Source organism: Hemiscyllium ocellatum, chromosome 24 (genome assembly GCF_020745735.1).
Source record: "Hemiscyllium ocellatum isolate sHemOce1 chromosome 24, sHemOce1.pat.X.cur, whole genome shotgun sequence".
In the NCBI taxonomy this organism is placed as follows: domain Eukaryota; kingdom Metazoa; phylum Chordata; class Chondrichthyes; order Orectolobiformes; family Hemiscylliidae; genus Hemiscyllium; species Hemiscyllium ocellatum.
The window spans coordinates 966,908-983,828 of NC_083424.1; the positions used below are offsets into that span (position 1 = coordinate 966,908).

A 16,921-nucleotide genomic window follows, 5' to 3' on the forward strand; every position below is an offset into this window, starting at 1 on the left:
TCACCTTCCCACCCACCATGCCTCCAATCCCACCCGCACCCCTCTATTTCTCTCTCCGCTGCCTTCCCCCTGCACATTCCTGATTAAGGTCTTATGCCTGAAACGTCGACTTCCCTGCCCCTCAGATGTTGCCTGACATGCTGTGCTTTTCGATTCTGACTCTCCAGCATCTGCAGTCCTCACTTCCTCTGGTTGAATTTAATAGTGACTATCTTATATACAGGTTCCCTAAATCCAGCCTTGCTTGTCAATGGAAACATTTCTGCATCCAACTTATCCATTTCTTCTATAATGAGAAAGATCTTTTCCAGGTTTCCCCTCAGTCTTCTCTTTTCTATGATTTATAACAGTCACAGGTAAGTCACTGTCACAAGCGTTCCATCTCAGATATAAACTCTGCTGATTAATAACCCATGAGAAGAAAATTTAGGAGAAGAAATAATTAGACAAAATTACCTTGATCATGTGTTCCTGGACAGCCTCAGGATCACTGCTCCCCAGTATACTCAGTAATTCATCATCAGAAATGAAGAAAAACCTTGGGAAAGCATTCCGCTTGGAATCCAGATAGTCATTCAGGCTCTTCTGGCATTTCTCTAAACCTTCACTCAGGTTCTTGAGATTTGTGAGACGATTAGAAGCCTGGCAACATTTATTTATTCCTGGCTCCATCACAGTTTCAGACATGATCTAACAGCATTCAAAGAAATTGAGTGGGAACAGTAGCAAATTAATACATTTTTCAACTATAGTAAAATCACAAAACCATAAGTGGTCAGATCAGAAGTAGGCAAATTAGCCCATCAAGTTTGTGCAACAAATTGATTGCCTGCATTCAAACAATTCTGAAAACATTTCTGAATAGAATATTTTTTACTGCAACAATGACGTCACACAACCCTGGAAATCCGAAATCCGAAATCTGCCCACCAATCTCCAAAAGTGCTGAACCTGCCAGAGATTCCAGGGATGAGACAAAAAAACTGCAGCCAGCCAGGAGGCTGGAGGAACATAGCAAGCCAAGCACCATCAAGAAGTGGAGAAATCAACGTTGTGGGTGTAACCCTTAAACCCTCTTCAGGACTGGGGGTGGGTGTAGGGGGAGCTATGGATAAAGAGGGTGGCAGGGACACAGTGGTGAAGTGGCGTTAGATGAAGACAGGTCGAGGGTACAACCTGATTTTCAATGGAAGGAATAAATCCGGTAGGTGGCAGGGAGGAGTGGAAGGGAGCGGGAGAGGCTGGGAAAGGAATCAGTGATGGGAAGGGAGATTATTTGAAATTGGAAAACTCAATGTTGAGTCCTCCAGGCTGTAGGCTACCCAGGCAGCAGATGAGGTGTTGTTCCTCCAATTTGTGGTTTGATTTGTTGTGACAACGGAGAAAGCCAAGGATGGTCATGTCGGAAAAAGAATGTGAAGGGGAATTAAAATAGGTGGTGACTGAGAGATTTGATTGGCCCTTGCGGATCCAGCTGAGATGCTCAGCGAACTGTTCTCTAAGTTTACATTTGGTCTCTCTGATATAGAGAAGACCACATGAGGAGCACCTGATGCAATACACTAGGTTGGAATAGAGGCAGGTTTACCTCTGTCTCACGTGGATGGACTGTTTGGGACACTGGATTTAGGTGAGGGGGGTGGTGTACTGGCAGGTTTTGCACCTTTTCCAGTTGCAGGGGAAGGTACCTGGGTGTTCAGGGGTGTTCTTGGGGAGAGTCATGCATACCAAGGACTATCGAAAGTCCTTGCAGAAGGCAAAGAAGGGTGGGAAGGGGAACATGTTCTTGGTGGTGGGGTCTCGTTGGAGTTGCTGTAAGTGTTTAAGGATGATGCATTGGATGTGGAGACTGTTGGATAGTGGTATTATTACTCGACTACTAATCCAGAAGGGCAAAATAATGTTCTGGAGACCTGGGTTCGAATCCTGCTTCGGCAAATGGTGAAATTTGAATTCAATTTTTAAAAATTAGGAATTAAGAGTTGGCTGATGACCATGAAACCATTGTCAATTGTCGGAAAAACTCATCTGGTTCATTAATGTCCCTTAAGGAAGGAAGTCTGCCATCCTTACCTAGTCTGGCCTACATGTGACTCCAGAGCCACAGCAATGTGGTTTATTCTTAACTGCCCTCTAAAATGGCTTAACAATCGCTGGAACTGCATCGATTCAAGAAGGCAGCTCCCCACCACCTTCTCAAAGGCAAATACAGATAGGCTATCAATGCTGTCCAGCCAGCGATGCCCAAGTCCCACAAATGATTAAAAAAGAAAATGACAAAAGGGATGTTGATGTAATTGACAGACAGAAGGGGACAGTAATGTAGCTTGGAAAGAAACAAACATGGGTCTAGTGGAGGGGTGAGTGGTCATAGCAGAATCATTCCAACACCCACTGTTCAAAAAACCTGGAGCAGTGGTTATGGTTAAAATTGTTGAGCTCTACGTTGAGCACAGAAGGCACAAAGTCAGCATGCTGTGCTATTTTTATGCTTACTTTGAGACTGAAGATACAAAAGTCAGAGGGTGTTATAAGAGTCATGGATAGAAGCAGGAAGAAATTGGATTCGCTCAGTTTCTGGAACAGCTGGAAGCTCATTATTGGCTGCCAGTGTAGCTGCTACTGGATAAATTTAAAAGGAGCTGGCCTCAAAACTGCAATTTTCAAATACGTAAAAATCGTTTATTCATCTTAGCATCCAAAGAATTTTAAGTAACTACCTTTTTGAATATTCTATCAATGTTATCAAATTTTTTTGCTTCCTCTGGCAGTTGTGATCGGATGTCACCCCCAATGAAGATGCTCTCCAGATACATCCATTTTCTTTGCACCACCAACCAAACCTACAGAGGATAATTCCAGTTACTCGCTGCTGGAAACAGTTACAGACCTTGTAAAAATATCACTCCTTCAATAATATTTGGTAGTATTAGAGCTGTATTATTTAATGATATACCATGATTCTAGATCACAAGTTAAGTTCATTCCAGTAAAGGAAAGGATGCTGCAACGATGTAGGACACCTATATCTATTAGTTTAACTATAACCAGCAGCCTGAATAGTTTCTTCTCTTACTCCATAATATCCTTTTATTAAAATTCCAGAGAGAAAAGTGAACATTAGATCTTTAAACCAATCTTTTGAGAAAACGTCACTCATCTTTAACTATGGTATGATCTAGGTTGTCAGTGTCAACCTTTCATAACGGTAATTTAAACTGCAGCAGTGCACTGAATTATCTACCACACACCATGTAGTGCAATTTCCCCCATCAGGCCTTCACATATTTGCTCACTGTTGAAATAGAGATTCCCATGTTTCACATTCCATCACAACAGCGAGAAAATGCTTCTTTTATTGATATTCACGTACCAAATATTCTACAACCGTCAAATTTATAGTTTTTGCTTAGTAAAAATGGGAAATTAGCCCAAGAAAGGTTAATATAATTGAACTTTTTAAAATATTAAGGGTGTCTGATTGGGTAGAAAGTGAGAAATTATTTTCACTAGTTGAGTCTAAGATTAGGAAATGTGGTCTAAAATTTAAAAGCAGACTTGTCAGAAGTGCAATTAGGAAAGAATCCTACACATAAGCAGATGATTCAAGTTTGGAACTCACTTAACTCTTGGCAATTGATGTTAGATCAATTTCTCATTTTAAGCCTGAGACTGATAGATTTTGTTCGCCTTCTCAAGGGCAGGAGGGACAGGCAATAAGTGCTGAGCAAAAGTGAGGACTGCAGATGCTGGAAATCAGAGTCTAGATTAGAGTGATGCTGGAAAAGCACATCAGGTCAGGCAGCAGCCAAGGAGCAGGAAAATCGACATTTTGGGCAAAAGCCTTTCATCAGGAATAAGTTCTGGCCTAGCCAGTAAAGTCCAATTTTGCTAAATGAATAGAAAAAAAGAGATATGGGAAAAGGAAAGTAAAGTCTGTGAAATTAAGTCACAGATCAGGCTGAGCTCACTAACTGGAGGAACAGATTTGAGGACATACATTACTTCCTCTTATCCTATCCTCACATAAACACAATTTCACTATCTCAAATAAAAACAGAAAATGGTGGAAATATCAGCTCTCTGATTCTGTAAAATGGAAAGGTAGATTACAATTCCAGAACTAGAAACTCACTGATCTAAAATCAACCTCAAACAATAAATGTAACTGAAGCTAAATTGACACTCACATTTTTTCAAAAGCCTTGTGCAATGTATAATAATTTATTAATCAGATACATCTGATTTTGGAAACTGTTGCATCTTACAAGGTTTGACCTAACCATTGCAGTTCTTTACACTCAGACTCATCTCTAGGTTCCTTACCGCAATCACTTCACCAATTAAGGACAGATTTCTCTCCCACTCCTGCACTGTTTTCAGAAAAGGACCCACAAATCTGCTTCCTGCCATGCTCTGCAGATTCATGGCATTGTCATCAAGTATTTGAAGTATATCATCCACTGATCCCAGAATGTAGCCTCGATCTTGAGTTCCTTTGTAGTATTTTTGCACAGTGAATTTCATTGTTTCCCAGGTATCCACAACCTCCTTGACACCCTGTTTACAAACAGAATAAGCACACTCAGCAGTTAAAAGTCTTGTTTTCAATATTACCTTCTTCAAAACTTTTTATCACCCAGATAGCATACCATTCTTCGGGTGTTTACACTTCAATACTGAAAGGTGTAAATTGTGACATAAGCTGTGATTTACATGTGTTAATACTATTAATTATATATTTTGGATTTTGAAATAGTGGCATATGGGATTTAGTCTGAGTATATGAGGTTTATTGATTAACTTGTCAGCATCATGCAACATTTTAAACCTTTAATTGAAAAATAAATCATTTTGTACAAAATTTGATATTATCAAAGGGAACATGGATCATGCTGAGAGATCGGGTAGAATGTTGGACTCCCTTTGGTTGTGTTTAGAGATGGGACGGTATTTAATTAAGTCGGATGGTGGCATGCCTGAACTTCCCCATACTCCTCCTACCCTGCAATCTGAATTCAGGCAGGACTGGGAAAGCCCATGGTCAATTCCCGCTCTGCCACCAGTTAGGATTCTAAAGTGGCCAATCAATGACAGCTGATGAGCCTTGAACTGTGTCAGCTGGGATTAATGCCATGTTGGACATGTCAGTATGTGTCAAGTGTACAACAAATAAATTGTATGGACAATCTGGGGTCGCACATGGTGGGGGTGGGGCATGTTTGGGGGTTCCCCTTCATTCAAATACATTCACCACCTCATCAGAAAGAAGAGGTCCCACTCAGAGACAAATCTTTGCATTGCTGTTTATACTCCTAACCCACCTCTGTCAAAGGTCCTCACCTTACAAAGCTTTTCCTGTTCTTACCTATTTGTGACCTAGGTGACTCCCCAACATGGACCCCGTAGTTGCTGCTCTAGCCACAAGCAAAGCCTCCCATTGGCAGGGCTAATCAAAAGACCTGGTAGCCTCTGGTTGACCAGCAGGATTCCCACCTCTAATGTCTTTCAGCCTGAGAAAGCTATTTAATTACAAGATTGACACATAAGCACACCTTCTCAAAGAAGGCAACATGGGTCTTTCATTGGCTCATCAGCCAGCAGGCGAGACCCTGAAAGGCAATCCAGCCAAGGGAAGGGCATCAGGAAGAAAGGATTGTAGAATGTGTAAGAGTGGGGAAATGGGGTCAGGGAATACACCTCATATCATCAAAAGGTGGGTTTTAAGCATTAGTTTTCAAATGAGCTCACCTTCTCAATACCAAGTTCTTTGATGGCTGCAGTAACAATATCACCTATAACATCACTGTATTTGTGAAGTTGCATAGCGAACATATTTGCTAATGTAAATGTTTCAGTTCGCATCTCAAACTGTGTGTCTGTCCTTGCCATTAACGTTTTCCAGTGCCTAGAAATTAAATTGTATTTGTGAGGCTCTGCACACAATTTATACAGTAGATGGATTACATTGGAACATTCAAGCCATAATACAAAGCTCAAACAAATGTCAAATACTCATACTGATGTCGATGCTGGGTAATCGATGGAGGACAGGAAAAATTTCTAGCTGTAACAGCTGCTCGTTTTTTGAGGTGTTTTAGGTGTTGGAGGTGATGACCTCAAATTCTAGGAGCAGCAATTACTGTTTTATATGCTGTTGCAATGTTTTGGAATTCTGGAGAAAAAAAGTCAAAACAACAGCAGTTTTAAAAGGGAGAAGAGCAGACAAAGGAAACACATGGTGAGGACAGTGCAGGAGAGAGAGAGAGAGGGAGAAACCCACATTGCTGACTGACAGAGTTAGCAGTTACTGCCTTTGCTGTTGAATTCATGTATTGCTTTACATCGGAGTGCAACTGGGAAAATTAAAAAACAGTGAAATTCTCAACTGATCTTGGAGGAACCTATATGGGAAAGCTCACAGCACAAAAGCAGATAAGCGGATTTTAAGCGCGGCCTTAAAATAAGTCTGCAGTAGTGAGTAGAGTGGTGTTCTTTCTCGATTATACGCTTCATTGAGCTATGTCTCTTGATTAAATTTAAAATATAAGCCATCAGTACTAATTTAACCTGGAAAAGTGTTTTGGAGAGAAATAAGACAGTGCAATTTTCCGGGTCTGTCGATTGAAAGAAACAAAAATGGCCCTCAGTAGAGTGATATGCGGCAGTGGGAGTTTAGGGAGCGTTTACGTGTTACTGAGGATTATATCTGCAATAAATGCTGTTGGTTGCGAATTCTATCAGATCGAATGGATCAGTTGGAGAGGCAGTTAGAGGCAATGAGGAATTTACAAGAGCAAGGGGATGAGATAGATTGCAGTTATAGGAAGGAGGGAAAGTCCCAGACACAGTTACAGGTAAGAGAGGTAGGCAGATTGTGCAGGAGTCTTCTGTGACTATCCCCATTTCAAACAAGTATGCTGTTTTGGAAAATGTAGGGGGTAATGAATACTCAGGGGTGCGTAGCACGAACAGCCAAGTTTCTGGTATTGAGACAGGCTCTAATGTGACGAGAGGTACGTCGGGTTCCAAGCGATCGACTGTATTAGGGGACTCTCTATTTTGAGGTACAGACAGACGTTTCTGTGGCCAGCAATGAAAAATCAGAATGGTGTGTTGCTTCCCTCGTGCCAAAGATATCTCAAGAGAGGGTGCAGAATGTTCTCAAAGGGGAGGGGGACCAGCAGGTGGTCATTGTACACATTGGAACTAACGACATTGGAAGGGAAAACGTTGAGATTCTGAAGGGAGACTACAGAGTTCAGTAGCAATTTAAAAAGGAGGTCCTCGAGAGTAGTAATATCTGGATTACTTCTGGTGCTACGAGCTAGTGAGGGAAGGAATAGGAGAATGGAGCAGATGAATGCATGGCTGAGGAGCTGGTGTATGGGAGAAGGATTCACATTTTTGGATCATTGGAATCTCTTTTGGAGTAGAAATTATCTGTACAAGAAGGATGGATTGCACCTAAATTGGAAGGGCACTAATATACTGGCAGGGACATTTGCTGGAGCTGCTTGGGAGGATTTAAACTCGTAAGGTGGGAGGAAGGGGGGAAAGATTTCAGTCTGAGTCTGGCACAGTTGAGAACAAAGGCGAGTCAAACAGTCAGGGCAGGCAGGGACAAAAGCAGAGAACAAGGTAGGACTGATAAATTAAACTGCATTTATTTCAATGCAAGAGGCCTAACAGGGAAGGCAGATGAACTCAGGGCACGGTTAGGAACATGTGACTGGGATATCATAGCAATTACAGAAACATGGCTCAGGGATGGACAGGACTGGCAGCTTCATGTTCAAGGATACAAATGCTACAGGAAGGACAGAAAGGGAGGCAAGAGAGGAGGGGGAGTGGCATTTTTGATAAGGCTTAGCATCACAGCTGTACTGAGGGAGGACATTCCCGGAAATACATCCTCAGAAGTTATTTGGTTGGAACTGAGAAATAAGAAAGGCATGATCATCTTATTGGGATTGTATTACAGATTCCCTAATAGTCAGAGGGAAATTGAGAAACAAATTTATAAGGAGATCTCAGTTATGGTGGTTATGGTAGGGGATTTTAACTTTCTAAACATAGACATAACTTTCCAAACCCTTAAGGCCATAGTCTTAAGGGTTTAGATGGAGAGGAATTTGTTAAGTGTGTACAAGAAAATTTTCTGATTCAGTGACAATGTAAGAACTAGAGAAGGTGCAAAACCTGACCTACTCTTGGTAAATAAGGCAGGGCAGGTGACTGAGATGTAAGTGGTAGAGCACTTTGGGGGCAACGACCATGATTTTATTAGTTTTAAAATAGTGATGGAAAAGGATAGACCAGATCTACAAGTTGAAGTTCTAAATTGGAAGGGGGGGGCCAATATTTAGGCAAGAACTTTCAAACGCTGATTGGAGCGGGGGGGGGGGGCGGGTGCTGATCTTCGCAAGTAAAGGGATGGCAGGAAAATGGGAATCCTACAAAAATGAGATAACGAGAGTCCAGAGAAAGTATATTCCTGTCAGGGTGAAAGGGAAGGCTGGTAGGTATAGAGAATGCTGGATGACTAAAGAAATTGAAGGTTTGGTTAAGAAGAAAGAAGCATATGTCAGGTATAGACAGGATAGATCGAGTGAATCCTTAGAAGAGTATAAAGGCAGTAGGGAATATACTTGAGAGAAATCAGGAGAGCAAAAAGGGGACAAGAGATAGCTTTGGCAAAATTGAGTTAAGGAGAATCCAAAGTGTTTTTACAAACATATTAAGGACAAAAGGGTAACTAGGGAGAGAATAGGGCCCCTCAAAGATCAGCAAGGTGGCGTTTGTGTGGAGCCACAGAAAATGGGAGAGATATTAAACGATCAGTATTTATTGTGGAAAAGAACATGGGAGTTACAGAATGTAGGGAAATAGATGGTGACATCTTGAAAATTGTCCATATTACAGAGGAGGAAGTGCTAGATGTCTTGAAATGCATAAAAGTGGATAAATCCTCGGGACCTGCTCAGGTATACCCTAGAACTCTGTGGGAAGCTAGGGAAATGATTGCTAGGCCTCTTACTGAGATATTTGTATCATCAATAGTCACAGGTGAGGTGCCCGAAGACTGGAGGTTGGCTAACATGGTGCCACTGTTTAAGAAGGGCGGTAAGGACAAGCCAGAGAACTATAGACTAGTGAACCTGATGTCGGTGGTGGGCAAGTTGTTGGGAGGGAATCTTGATGGACAGGATATACATGCATTTGGAAGGCAAGGACTGATTAGGGATAGTCAACATTGTTCTGTCCGTGGGAAATCATGTCTCACAAACTTGATTGAGTTTTCTGAAGAAGTAACAATGAAAATTCATGAGGGAGGAGCGGTAGATGTGATCTATATAGACTTCAGTAAGGCATTCAACAAGGTTCCCCATGGGAGACTGGTGAGCAAGGTGAGAGCTCATGGGTGAACTAGTCATTTGGATACAGAACTGGCTCAAAGGTAGAAGACAGAGGGTGATGGTTGTCGGTTGTTTTACAGACTGGAGGCCTGTGACCAGTGGAGTGCCACAACGATCGGTGCTGGGCCCTCTACTTTTTATCATTTATATTGGATGTCAGCATAAGAGGTACAGTTAGTAAGTTTGCAGGTGACACCAAAATTGGAGGTGTAGTGGACAGCAAAGAGGGTTACCTCAGATTACAACAGGATCTTGACCAGATGGGCCAATGGGCTGAGAAGTGGCAGATGGAGTTTAATTCACATAAATGCGAGGTGCTGCATTTTGGGAAAGCAAATCTTAGTAGGACTTATACAATTAATAGTAAGGTCCTAGGGAGTGTTGTTGAACAAAGAATTCATGGAGTGCAGGTTCATAACTCCTTGAAAGTGGAGTCGCAAGTAGATAGGATAGTGAAGAAGGCATTTGGTATGCTTTCCTTTATTGGTCAGAGTATTGAGTACAGGAGTTGGGAGGTCATGCTGCAGCTGTACAGGACATTGGCTAGCCCACTGTTGGAATATTGCGTGCAATTCTGGTTTCCTTCCTATCAGAAAGATGGTGTGAAACGTTAATACGTTCAGAAAAGATTTACAAGGATGTTGCCAGGGTTGCAGGATCTGAGCTATAGGGAGAGGCTGAACAGGCTGGGGCTATTTTCCCTGGAGTGTCAGAGCTGAGGGGTCACCTTATAGAGGTTTATAAAATCATGAGGGGCATGGATTGGATAAATAAGTTGGGGTGAAGAGACAACATTTTCACTCAGAGGGTGGTGCGTGTATGGAATGAGCTGCCAGAGGAAGTGGTGAAGGCTAGTACAATTTGCAATATTTAAAAGGCATCTGGATGGGTATATGGCCAGGTGCTGGCAGGTGGGACTAGATTGGGTTGGGATATCTGGTCAGCATGGACAAGCTGGACTGAAGAGTCTGTTTCTGTGCTGTATTGAAGTATTGAAGCTGATGTGGAGTACTCAAGCTCATGTGGAGTACTCAGACTAATATGGAGTAATGGGTCTATACAGACACTGTTCTCTGTGGCCATTATCAAATGTCCAGAAGGCTGTGTTGCCTGCCTGGTGCCTGGGTTGAGGATATCTCATCTGGGCTGAAGAGAAAATTAGAATGGGAGGGAGAAGATTCAGTTGTCCTGGTACATGTAGATACCAATGAGGAAAGATTGGGTGACTGAACCCGTTACTGTTAAATTAAAAGAATGAGTGGTGACCTTATTAAAAGTAAAAATCACATAACACCAGGTTATTGTCCAACAGGTTTCTTTGAAAGTACTAGTTTTCGGAGCGCTGCTTCTTCATCAGGCAGCTGTGGAGCAGGATCATAAAACACAGAATTTATAGCAAAAGATTACAGTGTCATGCAACTGGAATGATATATTAAACATACCTAGATTGCTGTTAGGTCTTTCATCTTTTAAAATGGGTGTCAGGTGTTGCTTCATTAATATGTAAATCCCAGAACTTCTTTCAAGTCATATTAAAGAACAAAGAACACAGTGGTACAGTGGTTAGCACTGCTGCCTCACAGCGCCAGAGACCCGGGTTCAATTCCCACCTCAGGGACTGAACTGTGTGGAGTTTGCACATTCTCCCCCTGTCTGCGTGGTTTTCCTCCGGGTGCTCCGATTTCCTCCCACAGTCCAAAAATGTGCAGGTTAGGTGAATTGGCCATGCTAAATTGCCCGTAGTGTTAGGTGAAGGGATAAACGTATGGGTGGGTTGCGCTTCAGCGGGTCGGTGTGGACTTGTTGGGCCGAAGGGCCTGTTTCCACACTGTAACTAATCTAAAAAGAATTTACAGCCCAGGAACAGGCCCTTCGGCCCTCCAAGTCTGGGCCAATCCAAATTTACTGTCTAAACCTGTCGCCCAATTCCTAAGCTTCTGTATTCCTCTGCTTCCCACCTACTCATGCATCTGTCCAGTCACATCTTAAATGAATCTAGCGTGCCTGACTCTACTGGCAATGCGTTCCAGGCACCCACCACCCTCTGTGTAAAGTACTTGCCACATGTATCCCCCTTTAAGTTTTCACTTCTCACCTTGAAAGTGTGACCTTTCATTATTGAATCCTTCACCCTGGGAAAAAGCTTATCTCTATCTACTCTGTCTTTACCCTTCATGATTTTTTGAACCTCAATCAGGTCCCCCCTCAATTTCCTTTTTTCTAATGAAAACAATCCTAACTTACTCAATTTCTCTTCATAGCTAGCACATTCCATACCAGGCAACATCCTCGTAAACCTTCTCTGCACCCTCTCCAAAGCGTTATGGGTGGAGCTGAGAAATAAGAAGGGTGCAGTTACATTGTTGGGGCTGTACTGCAGGCTTCTCACAGTGAGGGTGAGATAGAAGAACAAATAGGTAAACAGATTATGGAAAGATGTAGAGGCAGTAGGGTAGTGGTAATGGGAAATTTTAATTTTCCCAACATTGACTGGGATATACTTAGTGTCAGAGGTCTGGATGGGGTAGAATTTATAAGAAGTGTCCAGGAGAGTTTTCTAGAGCAGTATGTCAATAGTGCGACGAGAGAAGGGGTCATATTGGATCTGGTACTGGGGAACGAGCCAGGACAGGTGGTAGAAGTTGCGGTGGGAGGTTTCTTTGGGAACAGTGACCACAATTCTGTAAGTTTTAGAATACTCTTAGACAAAGATGCAGCGTGATTCTCATGCTAATGTGGAGTGCTTGAGTTTACCAAGTCTGTTTATACTTTGATTGAAGCAATCTGAACTGGAAAAGATAATATAACTAACCTGTCTCTTAATGCCTCATTTTTCAAGTCCAATAACAAAGGAATGGATTCCTTAAATTCTTTCATTTGCGATTCCAGATGGAAACCAACTGAGAGGCTACGGACATCTTTTGGTAGTTTTCTGAAAGCTTTCAGAAACCCATCAATTCCTTCTTGAAGCAGTTGTACATTTAGATCTGCCCATAATGTCTCAGACCATTCCTCTTTAGCAGTCTACAAGATGGCAACAAGTTTAAAGAAAGGCAAAATAGAGTGAGTATTGAAAATCTGAAATGAAAACAGGAAATGCTAGAAATAACCAATAGATCAGGCACCAACTATGGAGAGAGAAAGAGAGTGATGCATCTTTCCATCAGAAATGTTAGGATGGGCCTTCATCAATCTGAAATATTAACTATGTTTCTCTCTGATAATTCCATGGGCTCTCAGATAAATTGTATACTCAGAAATAATTCTCTGTCATATTGTTTCTTACCCACTGGATTCAGTCATTCTCTCTGTTCTTTTAAAAAAACATATATTATGTAGACAATTTGGTTGCCCTTTCATTATAATCCCTTAATCACCCAGTTCAGTTTTTAATACCTGATAGCTATTCTCTTCCATGCTTCCAGGTATTTTCATGTCCAACCCTGTAAAGAAATTCTAAAACAGGCAAACATCTGATTTGTTTTTGTCTTGCTTAAATGCAGATTTACTTTAATCTTCAAATTCAATTCCATGATTTAAACTTTTAGTATCCTTTTCTGTGAGATTATGAGGTAGTTAACAGCCTCTTTTTGTGCAAACTGTTTTTCTGATTAACAGAATCCTCTTTAGCTGCTTTAAGAATCTTGTTAAAGTTATGTCAATAAAAGATTTTAAAAACTGACACTTTTTTTCAAACAGTTTACAAATTCCTTTTGCTTTTCACCGTCTGACTCAGCATGAGCTTTGCTCAGTCATCTCAGCACACCAAGAACAAGTTTTCCCATTTTGAACATAGAAACAAAGAACAGGATGAGGCCACTCAGCCCCTGAAGACTGCTCCAATGTTCAACAGAATCATGGTTAATCTCATTACTCCATATTCCATCATGAACAATGACCTTTCCCCCTCTTGCTTTTCAAGAATGTATCTACCTCTGCCTTGAAACTATTCAAGGATTTTGCTTCTACTGCCTGTTCAGGAAGAGAGTTCCAAAGACTTATGATTCTGTGAGAGGAATAAAAAAGTCCTCATCACTCTCTTAAATGGGTGAGACTTATTTTTTAAACAGTGACCCTTAGTTCTAGATTATCCCATTGATAAAATGTCCTCTCCACATGCACCTTCTCAAGCCCTCTCAGGACCTTACATATTTCAATTAATTCGCCTCTTACTCTTCAGATCTCCAGCAGATACAAGTCTAGCCTGTTCACTCTTGCCCCTTAAGGTGACCAAAACACCATCACCACCACCAACCTCTCCCCCACTACCCCAATGCAAGTATTAGTCTGGCAAACCTTCTCTGAACTATATCAAAAGCATTACATGCATTCTTGTATAATGAGACCAATATTATCTGCATCACTCTAGAAGTGTTTTCACCAATGCCTTGTACATCTGAATCATAACTGTATATTTTTATATTCAATTCCCCATGCAATAAACAATAACAGTCTATTTTCCTAATTACTGATTGTTCCTACATGTTAACCTTCTGTAGTTCATACAGTACTATGCCTATGTACTTACACATTTCAGAACTCTGAAAGCACTCAGCTTTTAAATTTTTTTTTATTCTTCCTCAAAAATAGATAGTTTCGCATTTTCTCACATGATATTCCATTTGCTTGATTTTTAGTGATTTACTTAACCTATTTATAATCATGTCTTCATACATTCCCAATTTTCTTGCCATTGCGCATGTTGCTCAAGGCAGTAGACAATTCTGCCTTTAGTCTTTACAATCTAATGTTACCTCCAGCTTCCAAAAGATATGTTTCCCTCATTTTGTTGAGTCATGACAGCCTAAGATTGTTCGAATTTGCTTCCCTCAGCCTTCTCGGAATCCTCTAATCAGCTGCATGGTCACACTGGTGAAGTTCTTGCCAAATCTTCTACAGGGTCAAGCTCACGCCGGCATTCTGCATGCTAGCTAATAGAGAACAGCCTTTTCCCTGCTACTCACAGCAGCTGGTATTCTCCAATCTTTCTCGCTGTTTTTAGGGGTTTTATGAATCAAACTGTCTGAGAGTCTGCACATCTAAATGTGAGTAAATTATTTGCTCTGTCCTTTCTTTTCAGGTGCTGTACCTGGCATGTGCATTCAACCTGGGCCCCATAGCCATATAGCAACAGAGACTTATTGTAAGGTACACCCTGTAACATGTCACACGTTCCTTCTCCTTACTCCAGTTTACCTTGAATTAGGAAGCCATTTTAAACAAAATCATCTTCTCACGTCCAATGTATGGTTAAAACACCATATTCAATGCTTTTCCTGATCAAGTATCAGTCAGTGCATGTATCTGACAGAGTGAGAGCCCCTTACTTTACTGACAATACTTTATCTCCACTTCAGCACCATGGATGAACTCATTAGCAAGTCAGCTAAGCAGAGCAAGAAATCAATATGCCTTTCTTTCATGATTCCATCTCTTAACACTTAACTGTGCTATGTCATCAGTGAACTTTTATTGAATTTCTTTGTGTGGGATGATGCAGAAATATAGTACTATGCTAGATATTATGCAAGTCTTTTGAAATCATTGGGGTTTCAGACACAACAGATTTTCCCAAGAGACAAAGCTTATGCAATAATCACACACTCCATAGTTCCAATACAGCAAGTATTATTAGAAAACATGTGAATACTTTAATTAAGCTATACAAACATACCCGCTGTGCCTTGTAAATGTCATAGATCAGTCGCAAGCCTTTAATTTCCTTCTGAAGTGACAGCAGCTCAGGGTGCATTGTAATCGACAGATCAAAAAGCTTTTCAGCATTCGCCAATTCTTGACGGTTTCGTTCAAATTCTTCCACCTCGTTTTCAAATTTTCCCAAGATCTCAAGCCCTGCATTAAACAATGATCAAATAAACTGTATTGTGAAATTGGCAGCTTTTCCTGAATATAAATGAGAAGCAATATTTATTTACAACGGGGAAAGGAATAGAAGGAGGTGTTCAGAGGTTGAAATGAAATGGACAGGAGGATGTTCATTGGGAGCATAAATTGTGGCATGGACTGTATCTCTCCTTTCCTACCTATTAGTACTCCCTTTCTTTTGATCTGAGCACTCTCGCTATCCATTCCACTCATTTACACAGCCACATCTCCTTCCTCAGTAACAGTTTCCAGCACCTACCCAGCCACCCCAAGTGGATTTCAGCTGAAATTCCATCCTTCACGATTCAAATCTACCAGGATTATTGGCATCACCGAGAAATAGAATACTCCTCAGACAACTGCTCTCACTGCCTCCTGAGATTCATGCTTGGTGCCATGTGTCCACATGCATATTCTCAACCATTCTCTCCATCAGCACCACCTCATGCTATCTCAAAACTATCCTGGTCTCCATTTCCATTTCAGCCAAGTTCCCACAGCATTAGTTTGGGGTTCTGTATTACTAATCTGGTGACATTAGCACTATGTTACTGCTTCACCTTTTCAGTGCCTTTGTCTCCATGCCCACTTATTTGGACAACAATGCTCTCCTTGTTTGACAAACTCTTTCACTCCTTTCCAATACTCTCCCTTTAGTGGGAGTCCTCTCTCTGGTCTCCTCTACATTTAATCTCTTCATTGAGAATTGTCAACCTGCAATCAGCTGTTTTCATTGCTTCTTTCCCCTCTCCCACTCTAACCTGTGTCCTAGGAAGTGAGGACTGCAGATGCTGGAGTACCAACTGAACTGAACTGAACTGGTCCTCACTCTTAACAACTTCTCCTTCCAATCCTCCCACTTCTTCCAAACCAAAGGAGTAGCAATGGGCACCCACATGGGCCCCAGCTATGCCTGCCTCTTCGTCGGATATGTGGAACAGTCCATCTTCCGCAGCTACACTGGCACCACCCCCCACCTTTTCCTCTGCTACATCGATGATTGTATTGGCGCTACCTCGTGCTCCCACGAGGAGGTTGAACAGTACATCCACTATACTAACACCTTCCACCCCGACCTCAAATTTACCTGGACTGTCTCAGAGTCCTCCCTCCCTTTCCTAGACCTCTCCATTTCTATCTCGGGTGACCGACTAACACAGACATTTACTACAAACCGACCGACTCCCACATCTACCTAGATTACACCTCCTCCCACCCTGCCCCCTGTAAAAACGTCATCTCATATTCCCAATTAGTGAATACTCCCTCATCAGGTCCACATCCCCCACCAACCCAACCTCCACTCTCAGCACCTTCCCCTGCAACCGCAAGAAGTGCAAAACTTGCAGCCACACCTCCCCCCTCACCTCCCTCCAAGGCTCCAATGGATCCTTCTATATCCATCACAAATTCTATATCCCACCCTGCCCCCTGTAAAAATGCTATCCCATATTCCCAATTCCTCTGCCTCCGCCGCATCTGCACCCAGGAGGACCAATTCCAACACCGAACAACTCAAATGGCCTCCTTCTTCAAAGACAGCAATTTCCCCTCCAACATGGTCGACAACACTCTCCACTGCATCTCCTCCACTTCCCGCACCTCCGCCCTTGAAA

The 16,921-nt window shown here is 41.9% G+C and overlaps 1 protein-coding gene across 1 annotated transcript in view; it reads right to left on the reverse strand.

Annotated features, from left to right (window-relative positions):
• dnah10 (dynein axonemal heavy chain 10) overlaps positions 1-16,921 on the reverse strand; it is a 330,367-nt gene that overhangs the window by 207,489 nt on the left and 105,957 nt on the right. Inside the window, exons 24-29 of the mRNA XM_060844124.1 lie at positions 15,094-15,272; positions 12,232-12,443; positions 5,752-5,908; positions 4,327-4,560; positions 2,721-2,843; positions 457-690 (exon numbers count right to left, since the gene is read on the reverse strand). Coding sequence (XP_060700107.1) covers positions 457-690; positions 2,721-2,843; positions 4,327-4,560; positions 5,752-5,908; positions 12,232-12,443; positions 15,094-15,272 — 1,139 coding nt within the window. The remainder of the gene's footprint in view (positions 1-456; positions 691-2,720; positions 2,844-4,326; positions 4,561-5,751; positions 5,909-12,231; positions 12,444-15,093; positions 15,273-16,921) is intronic.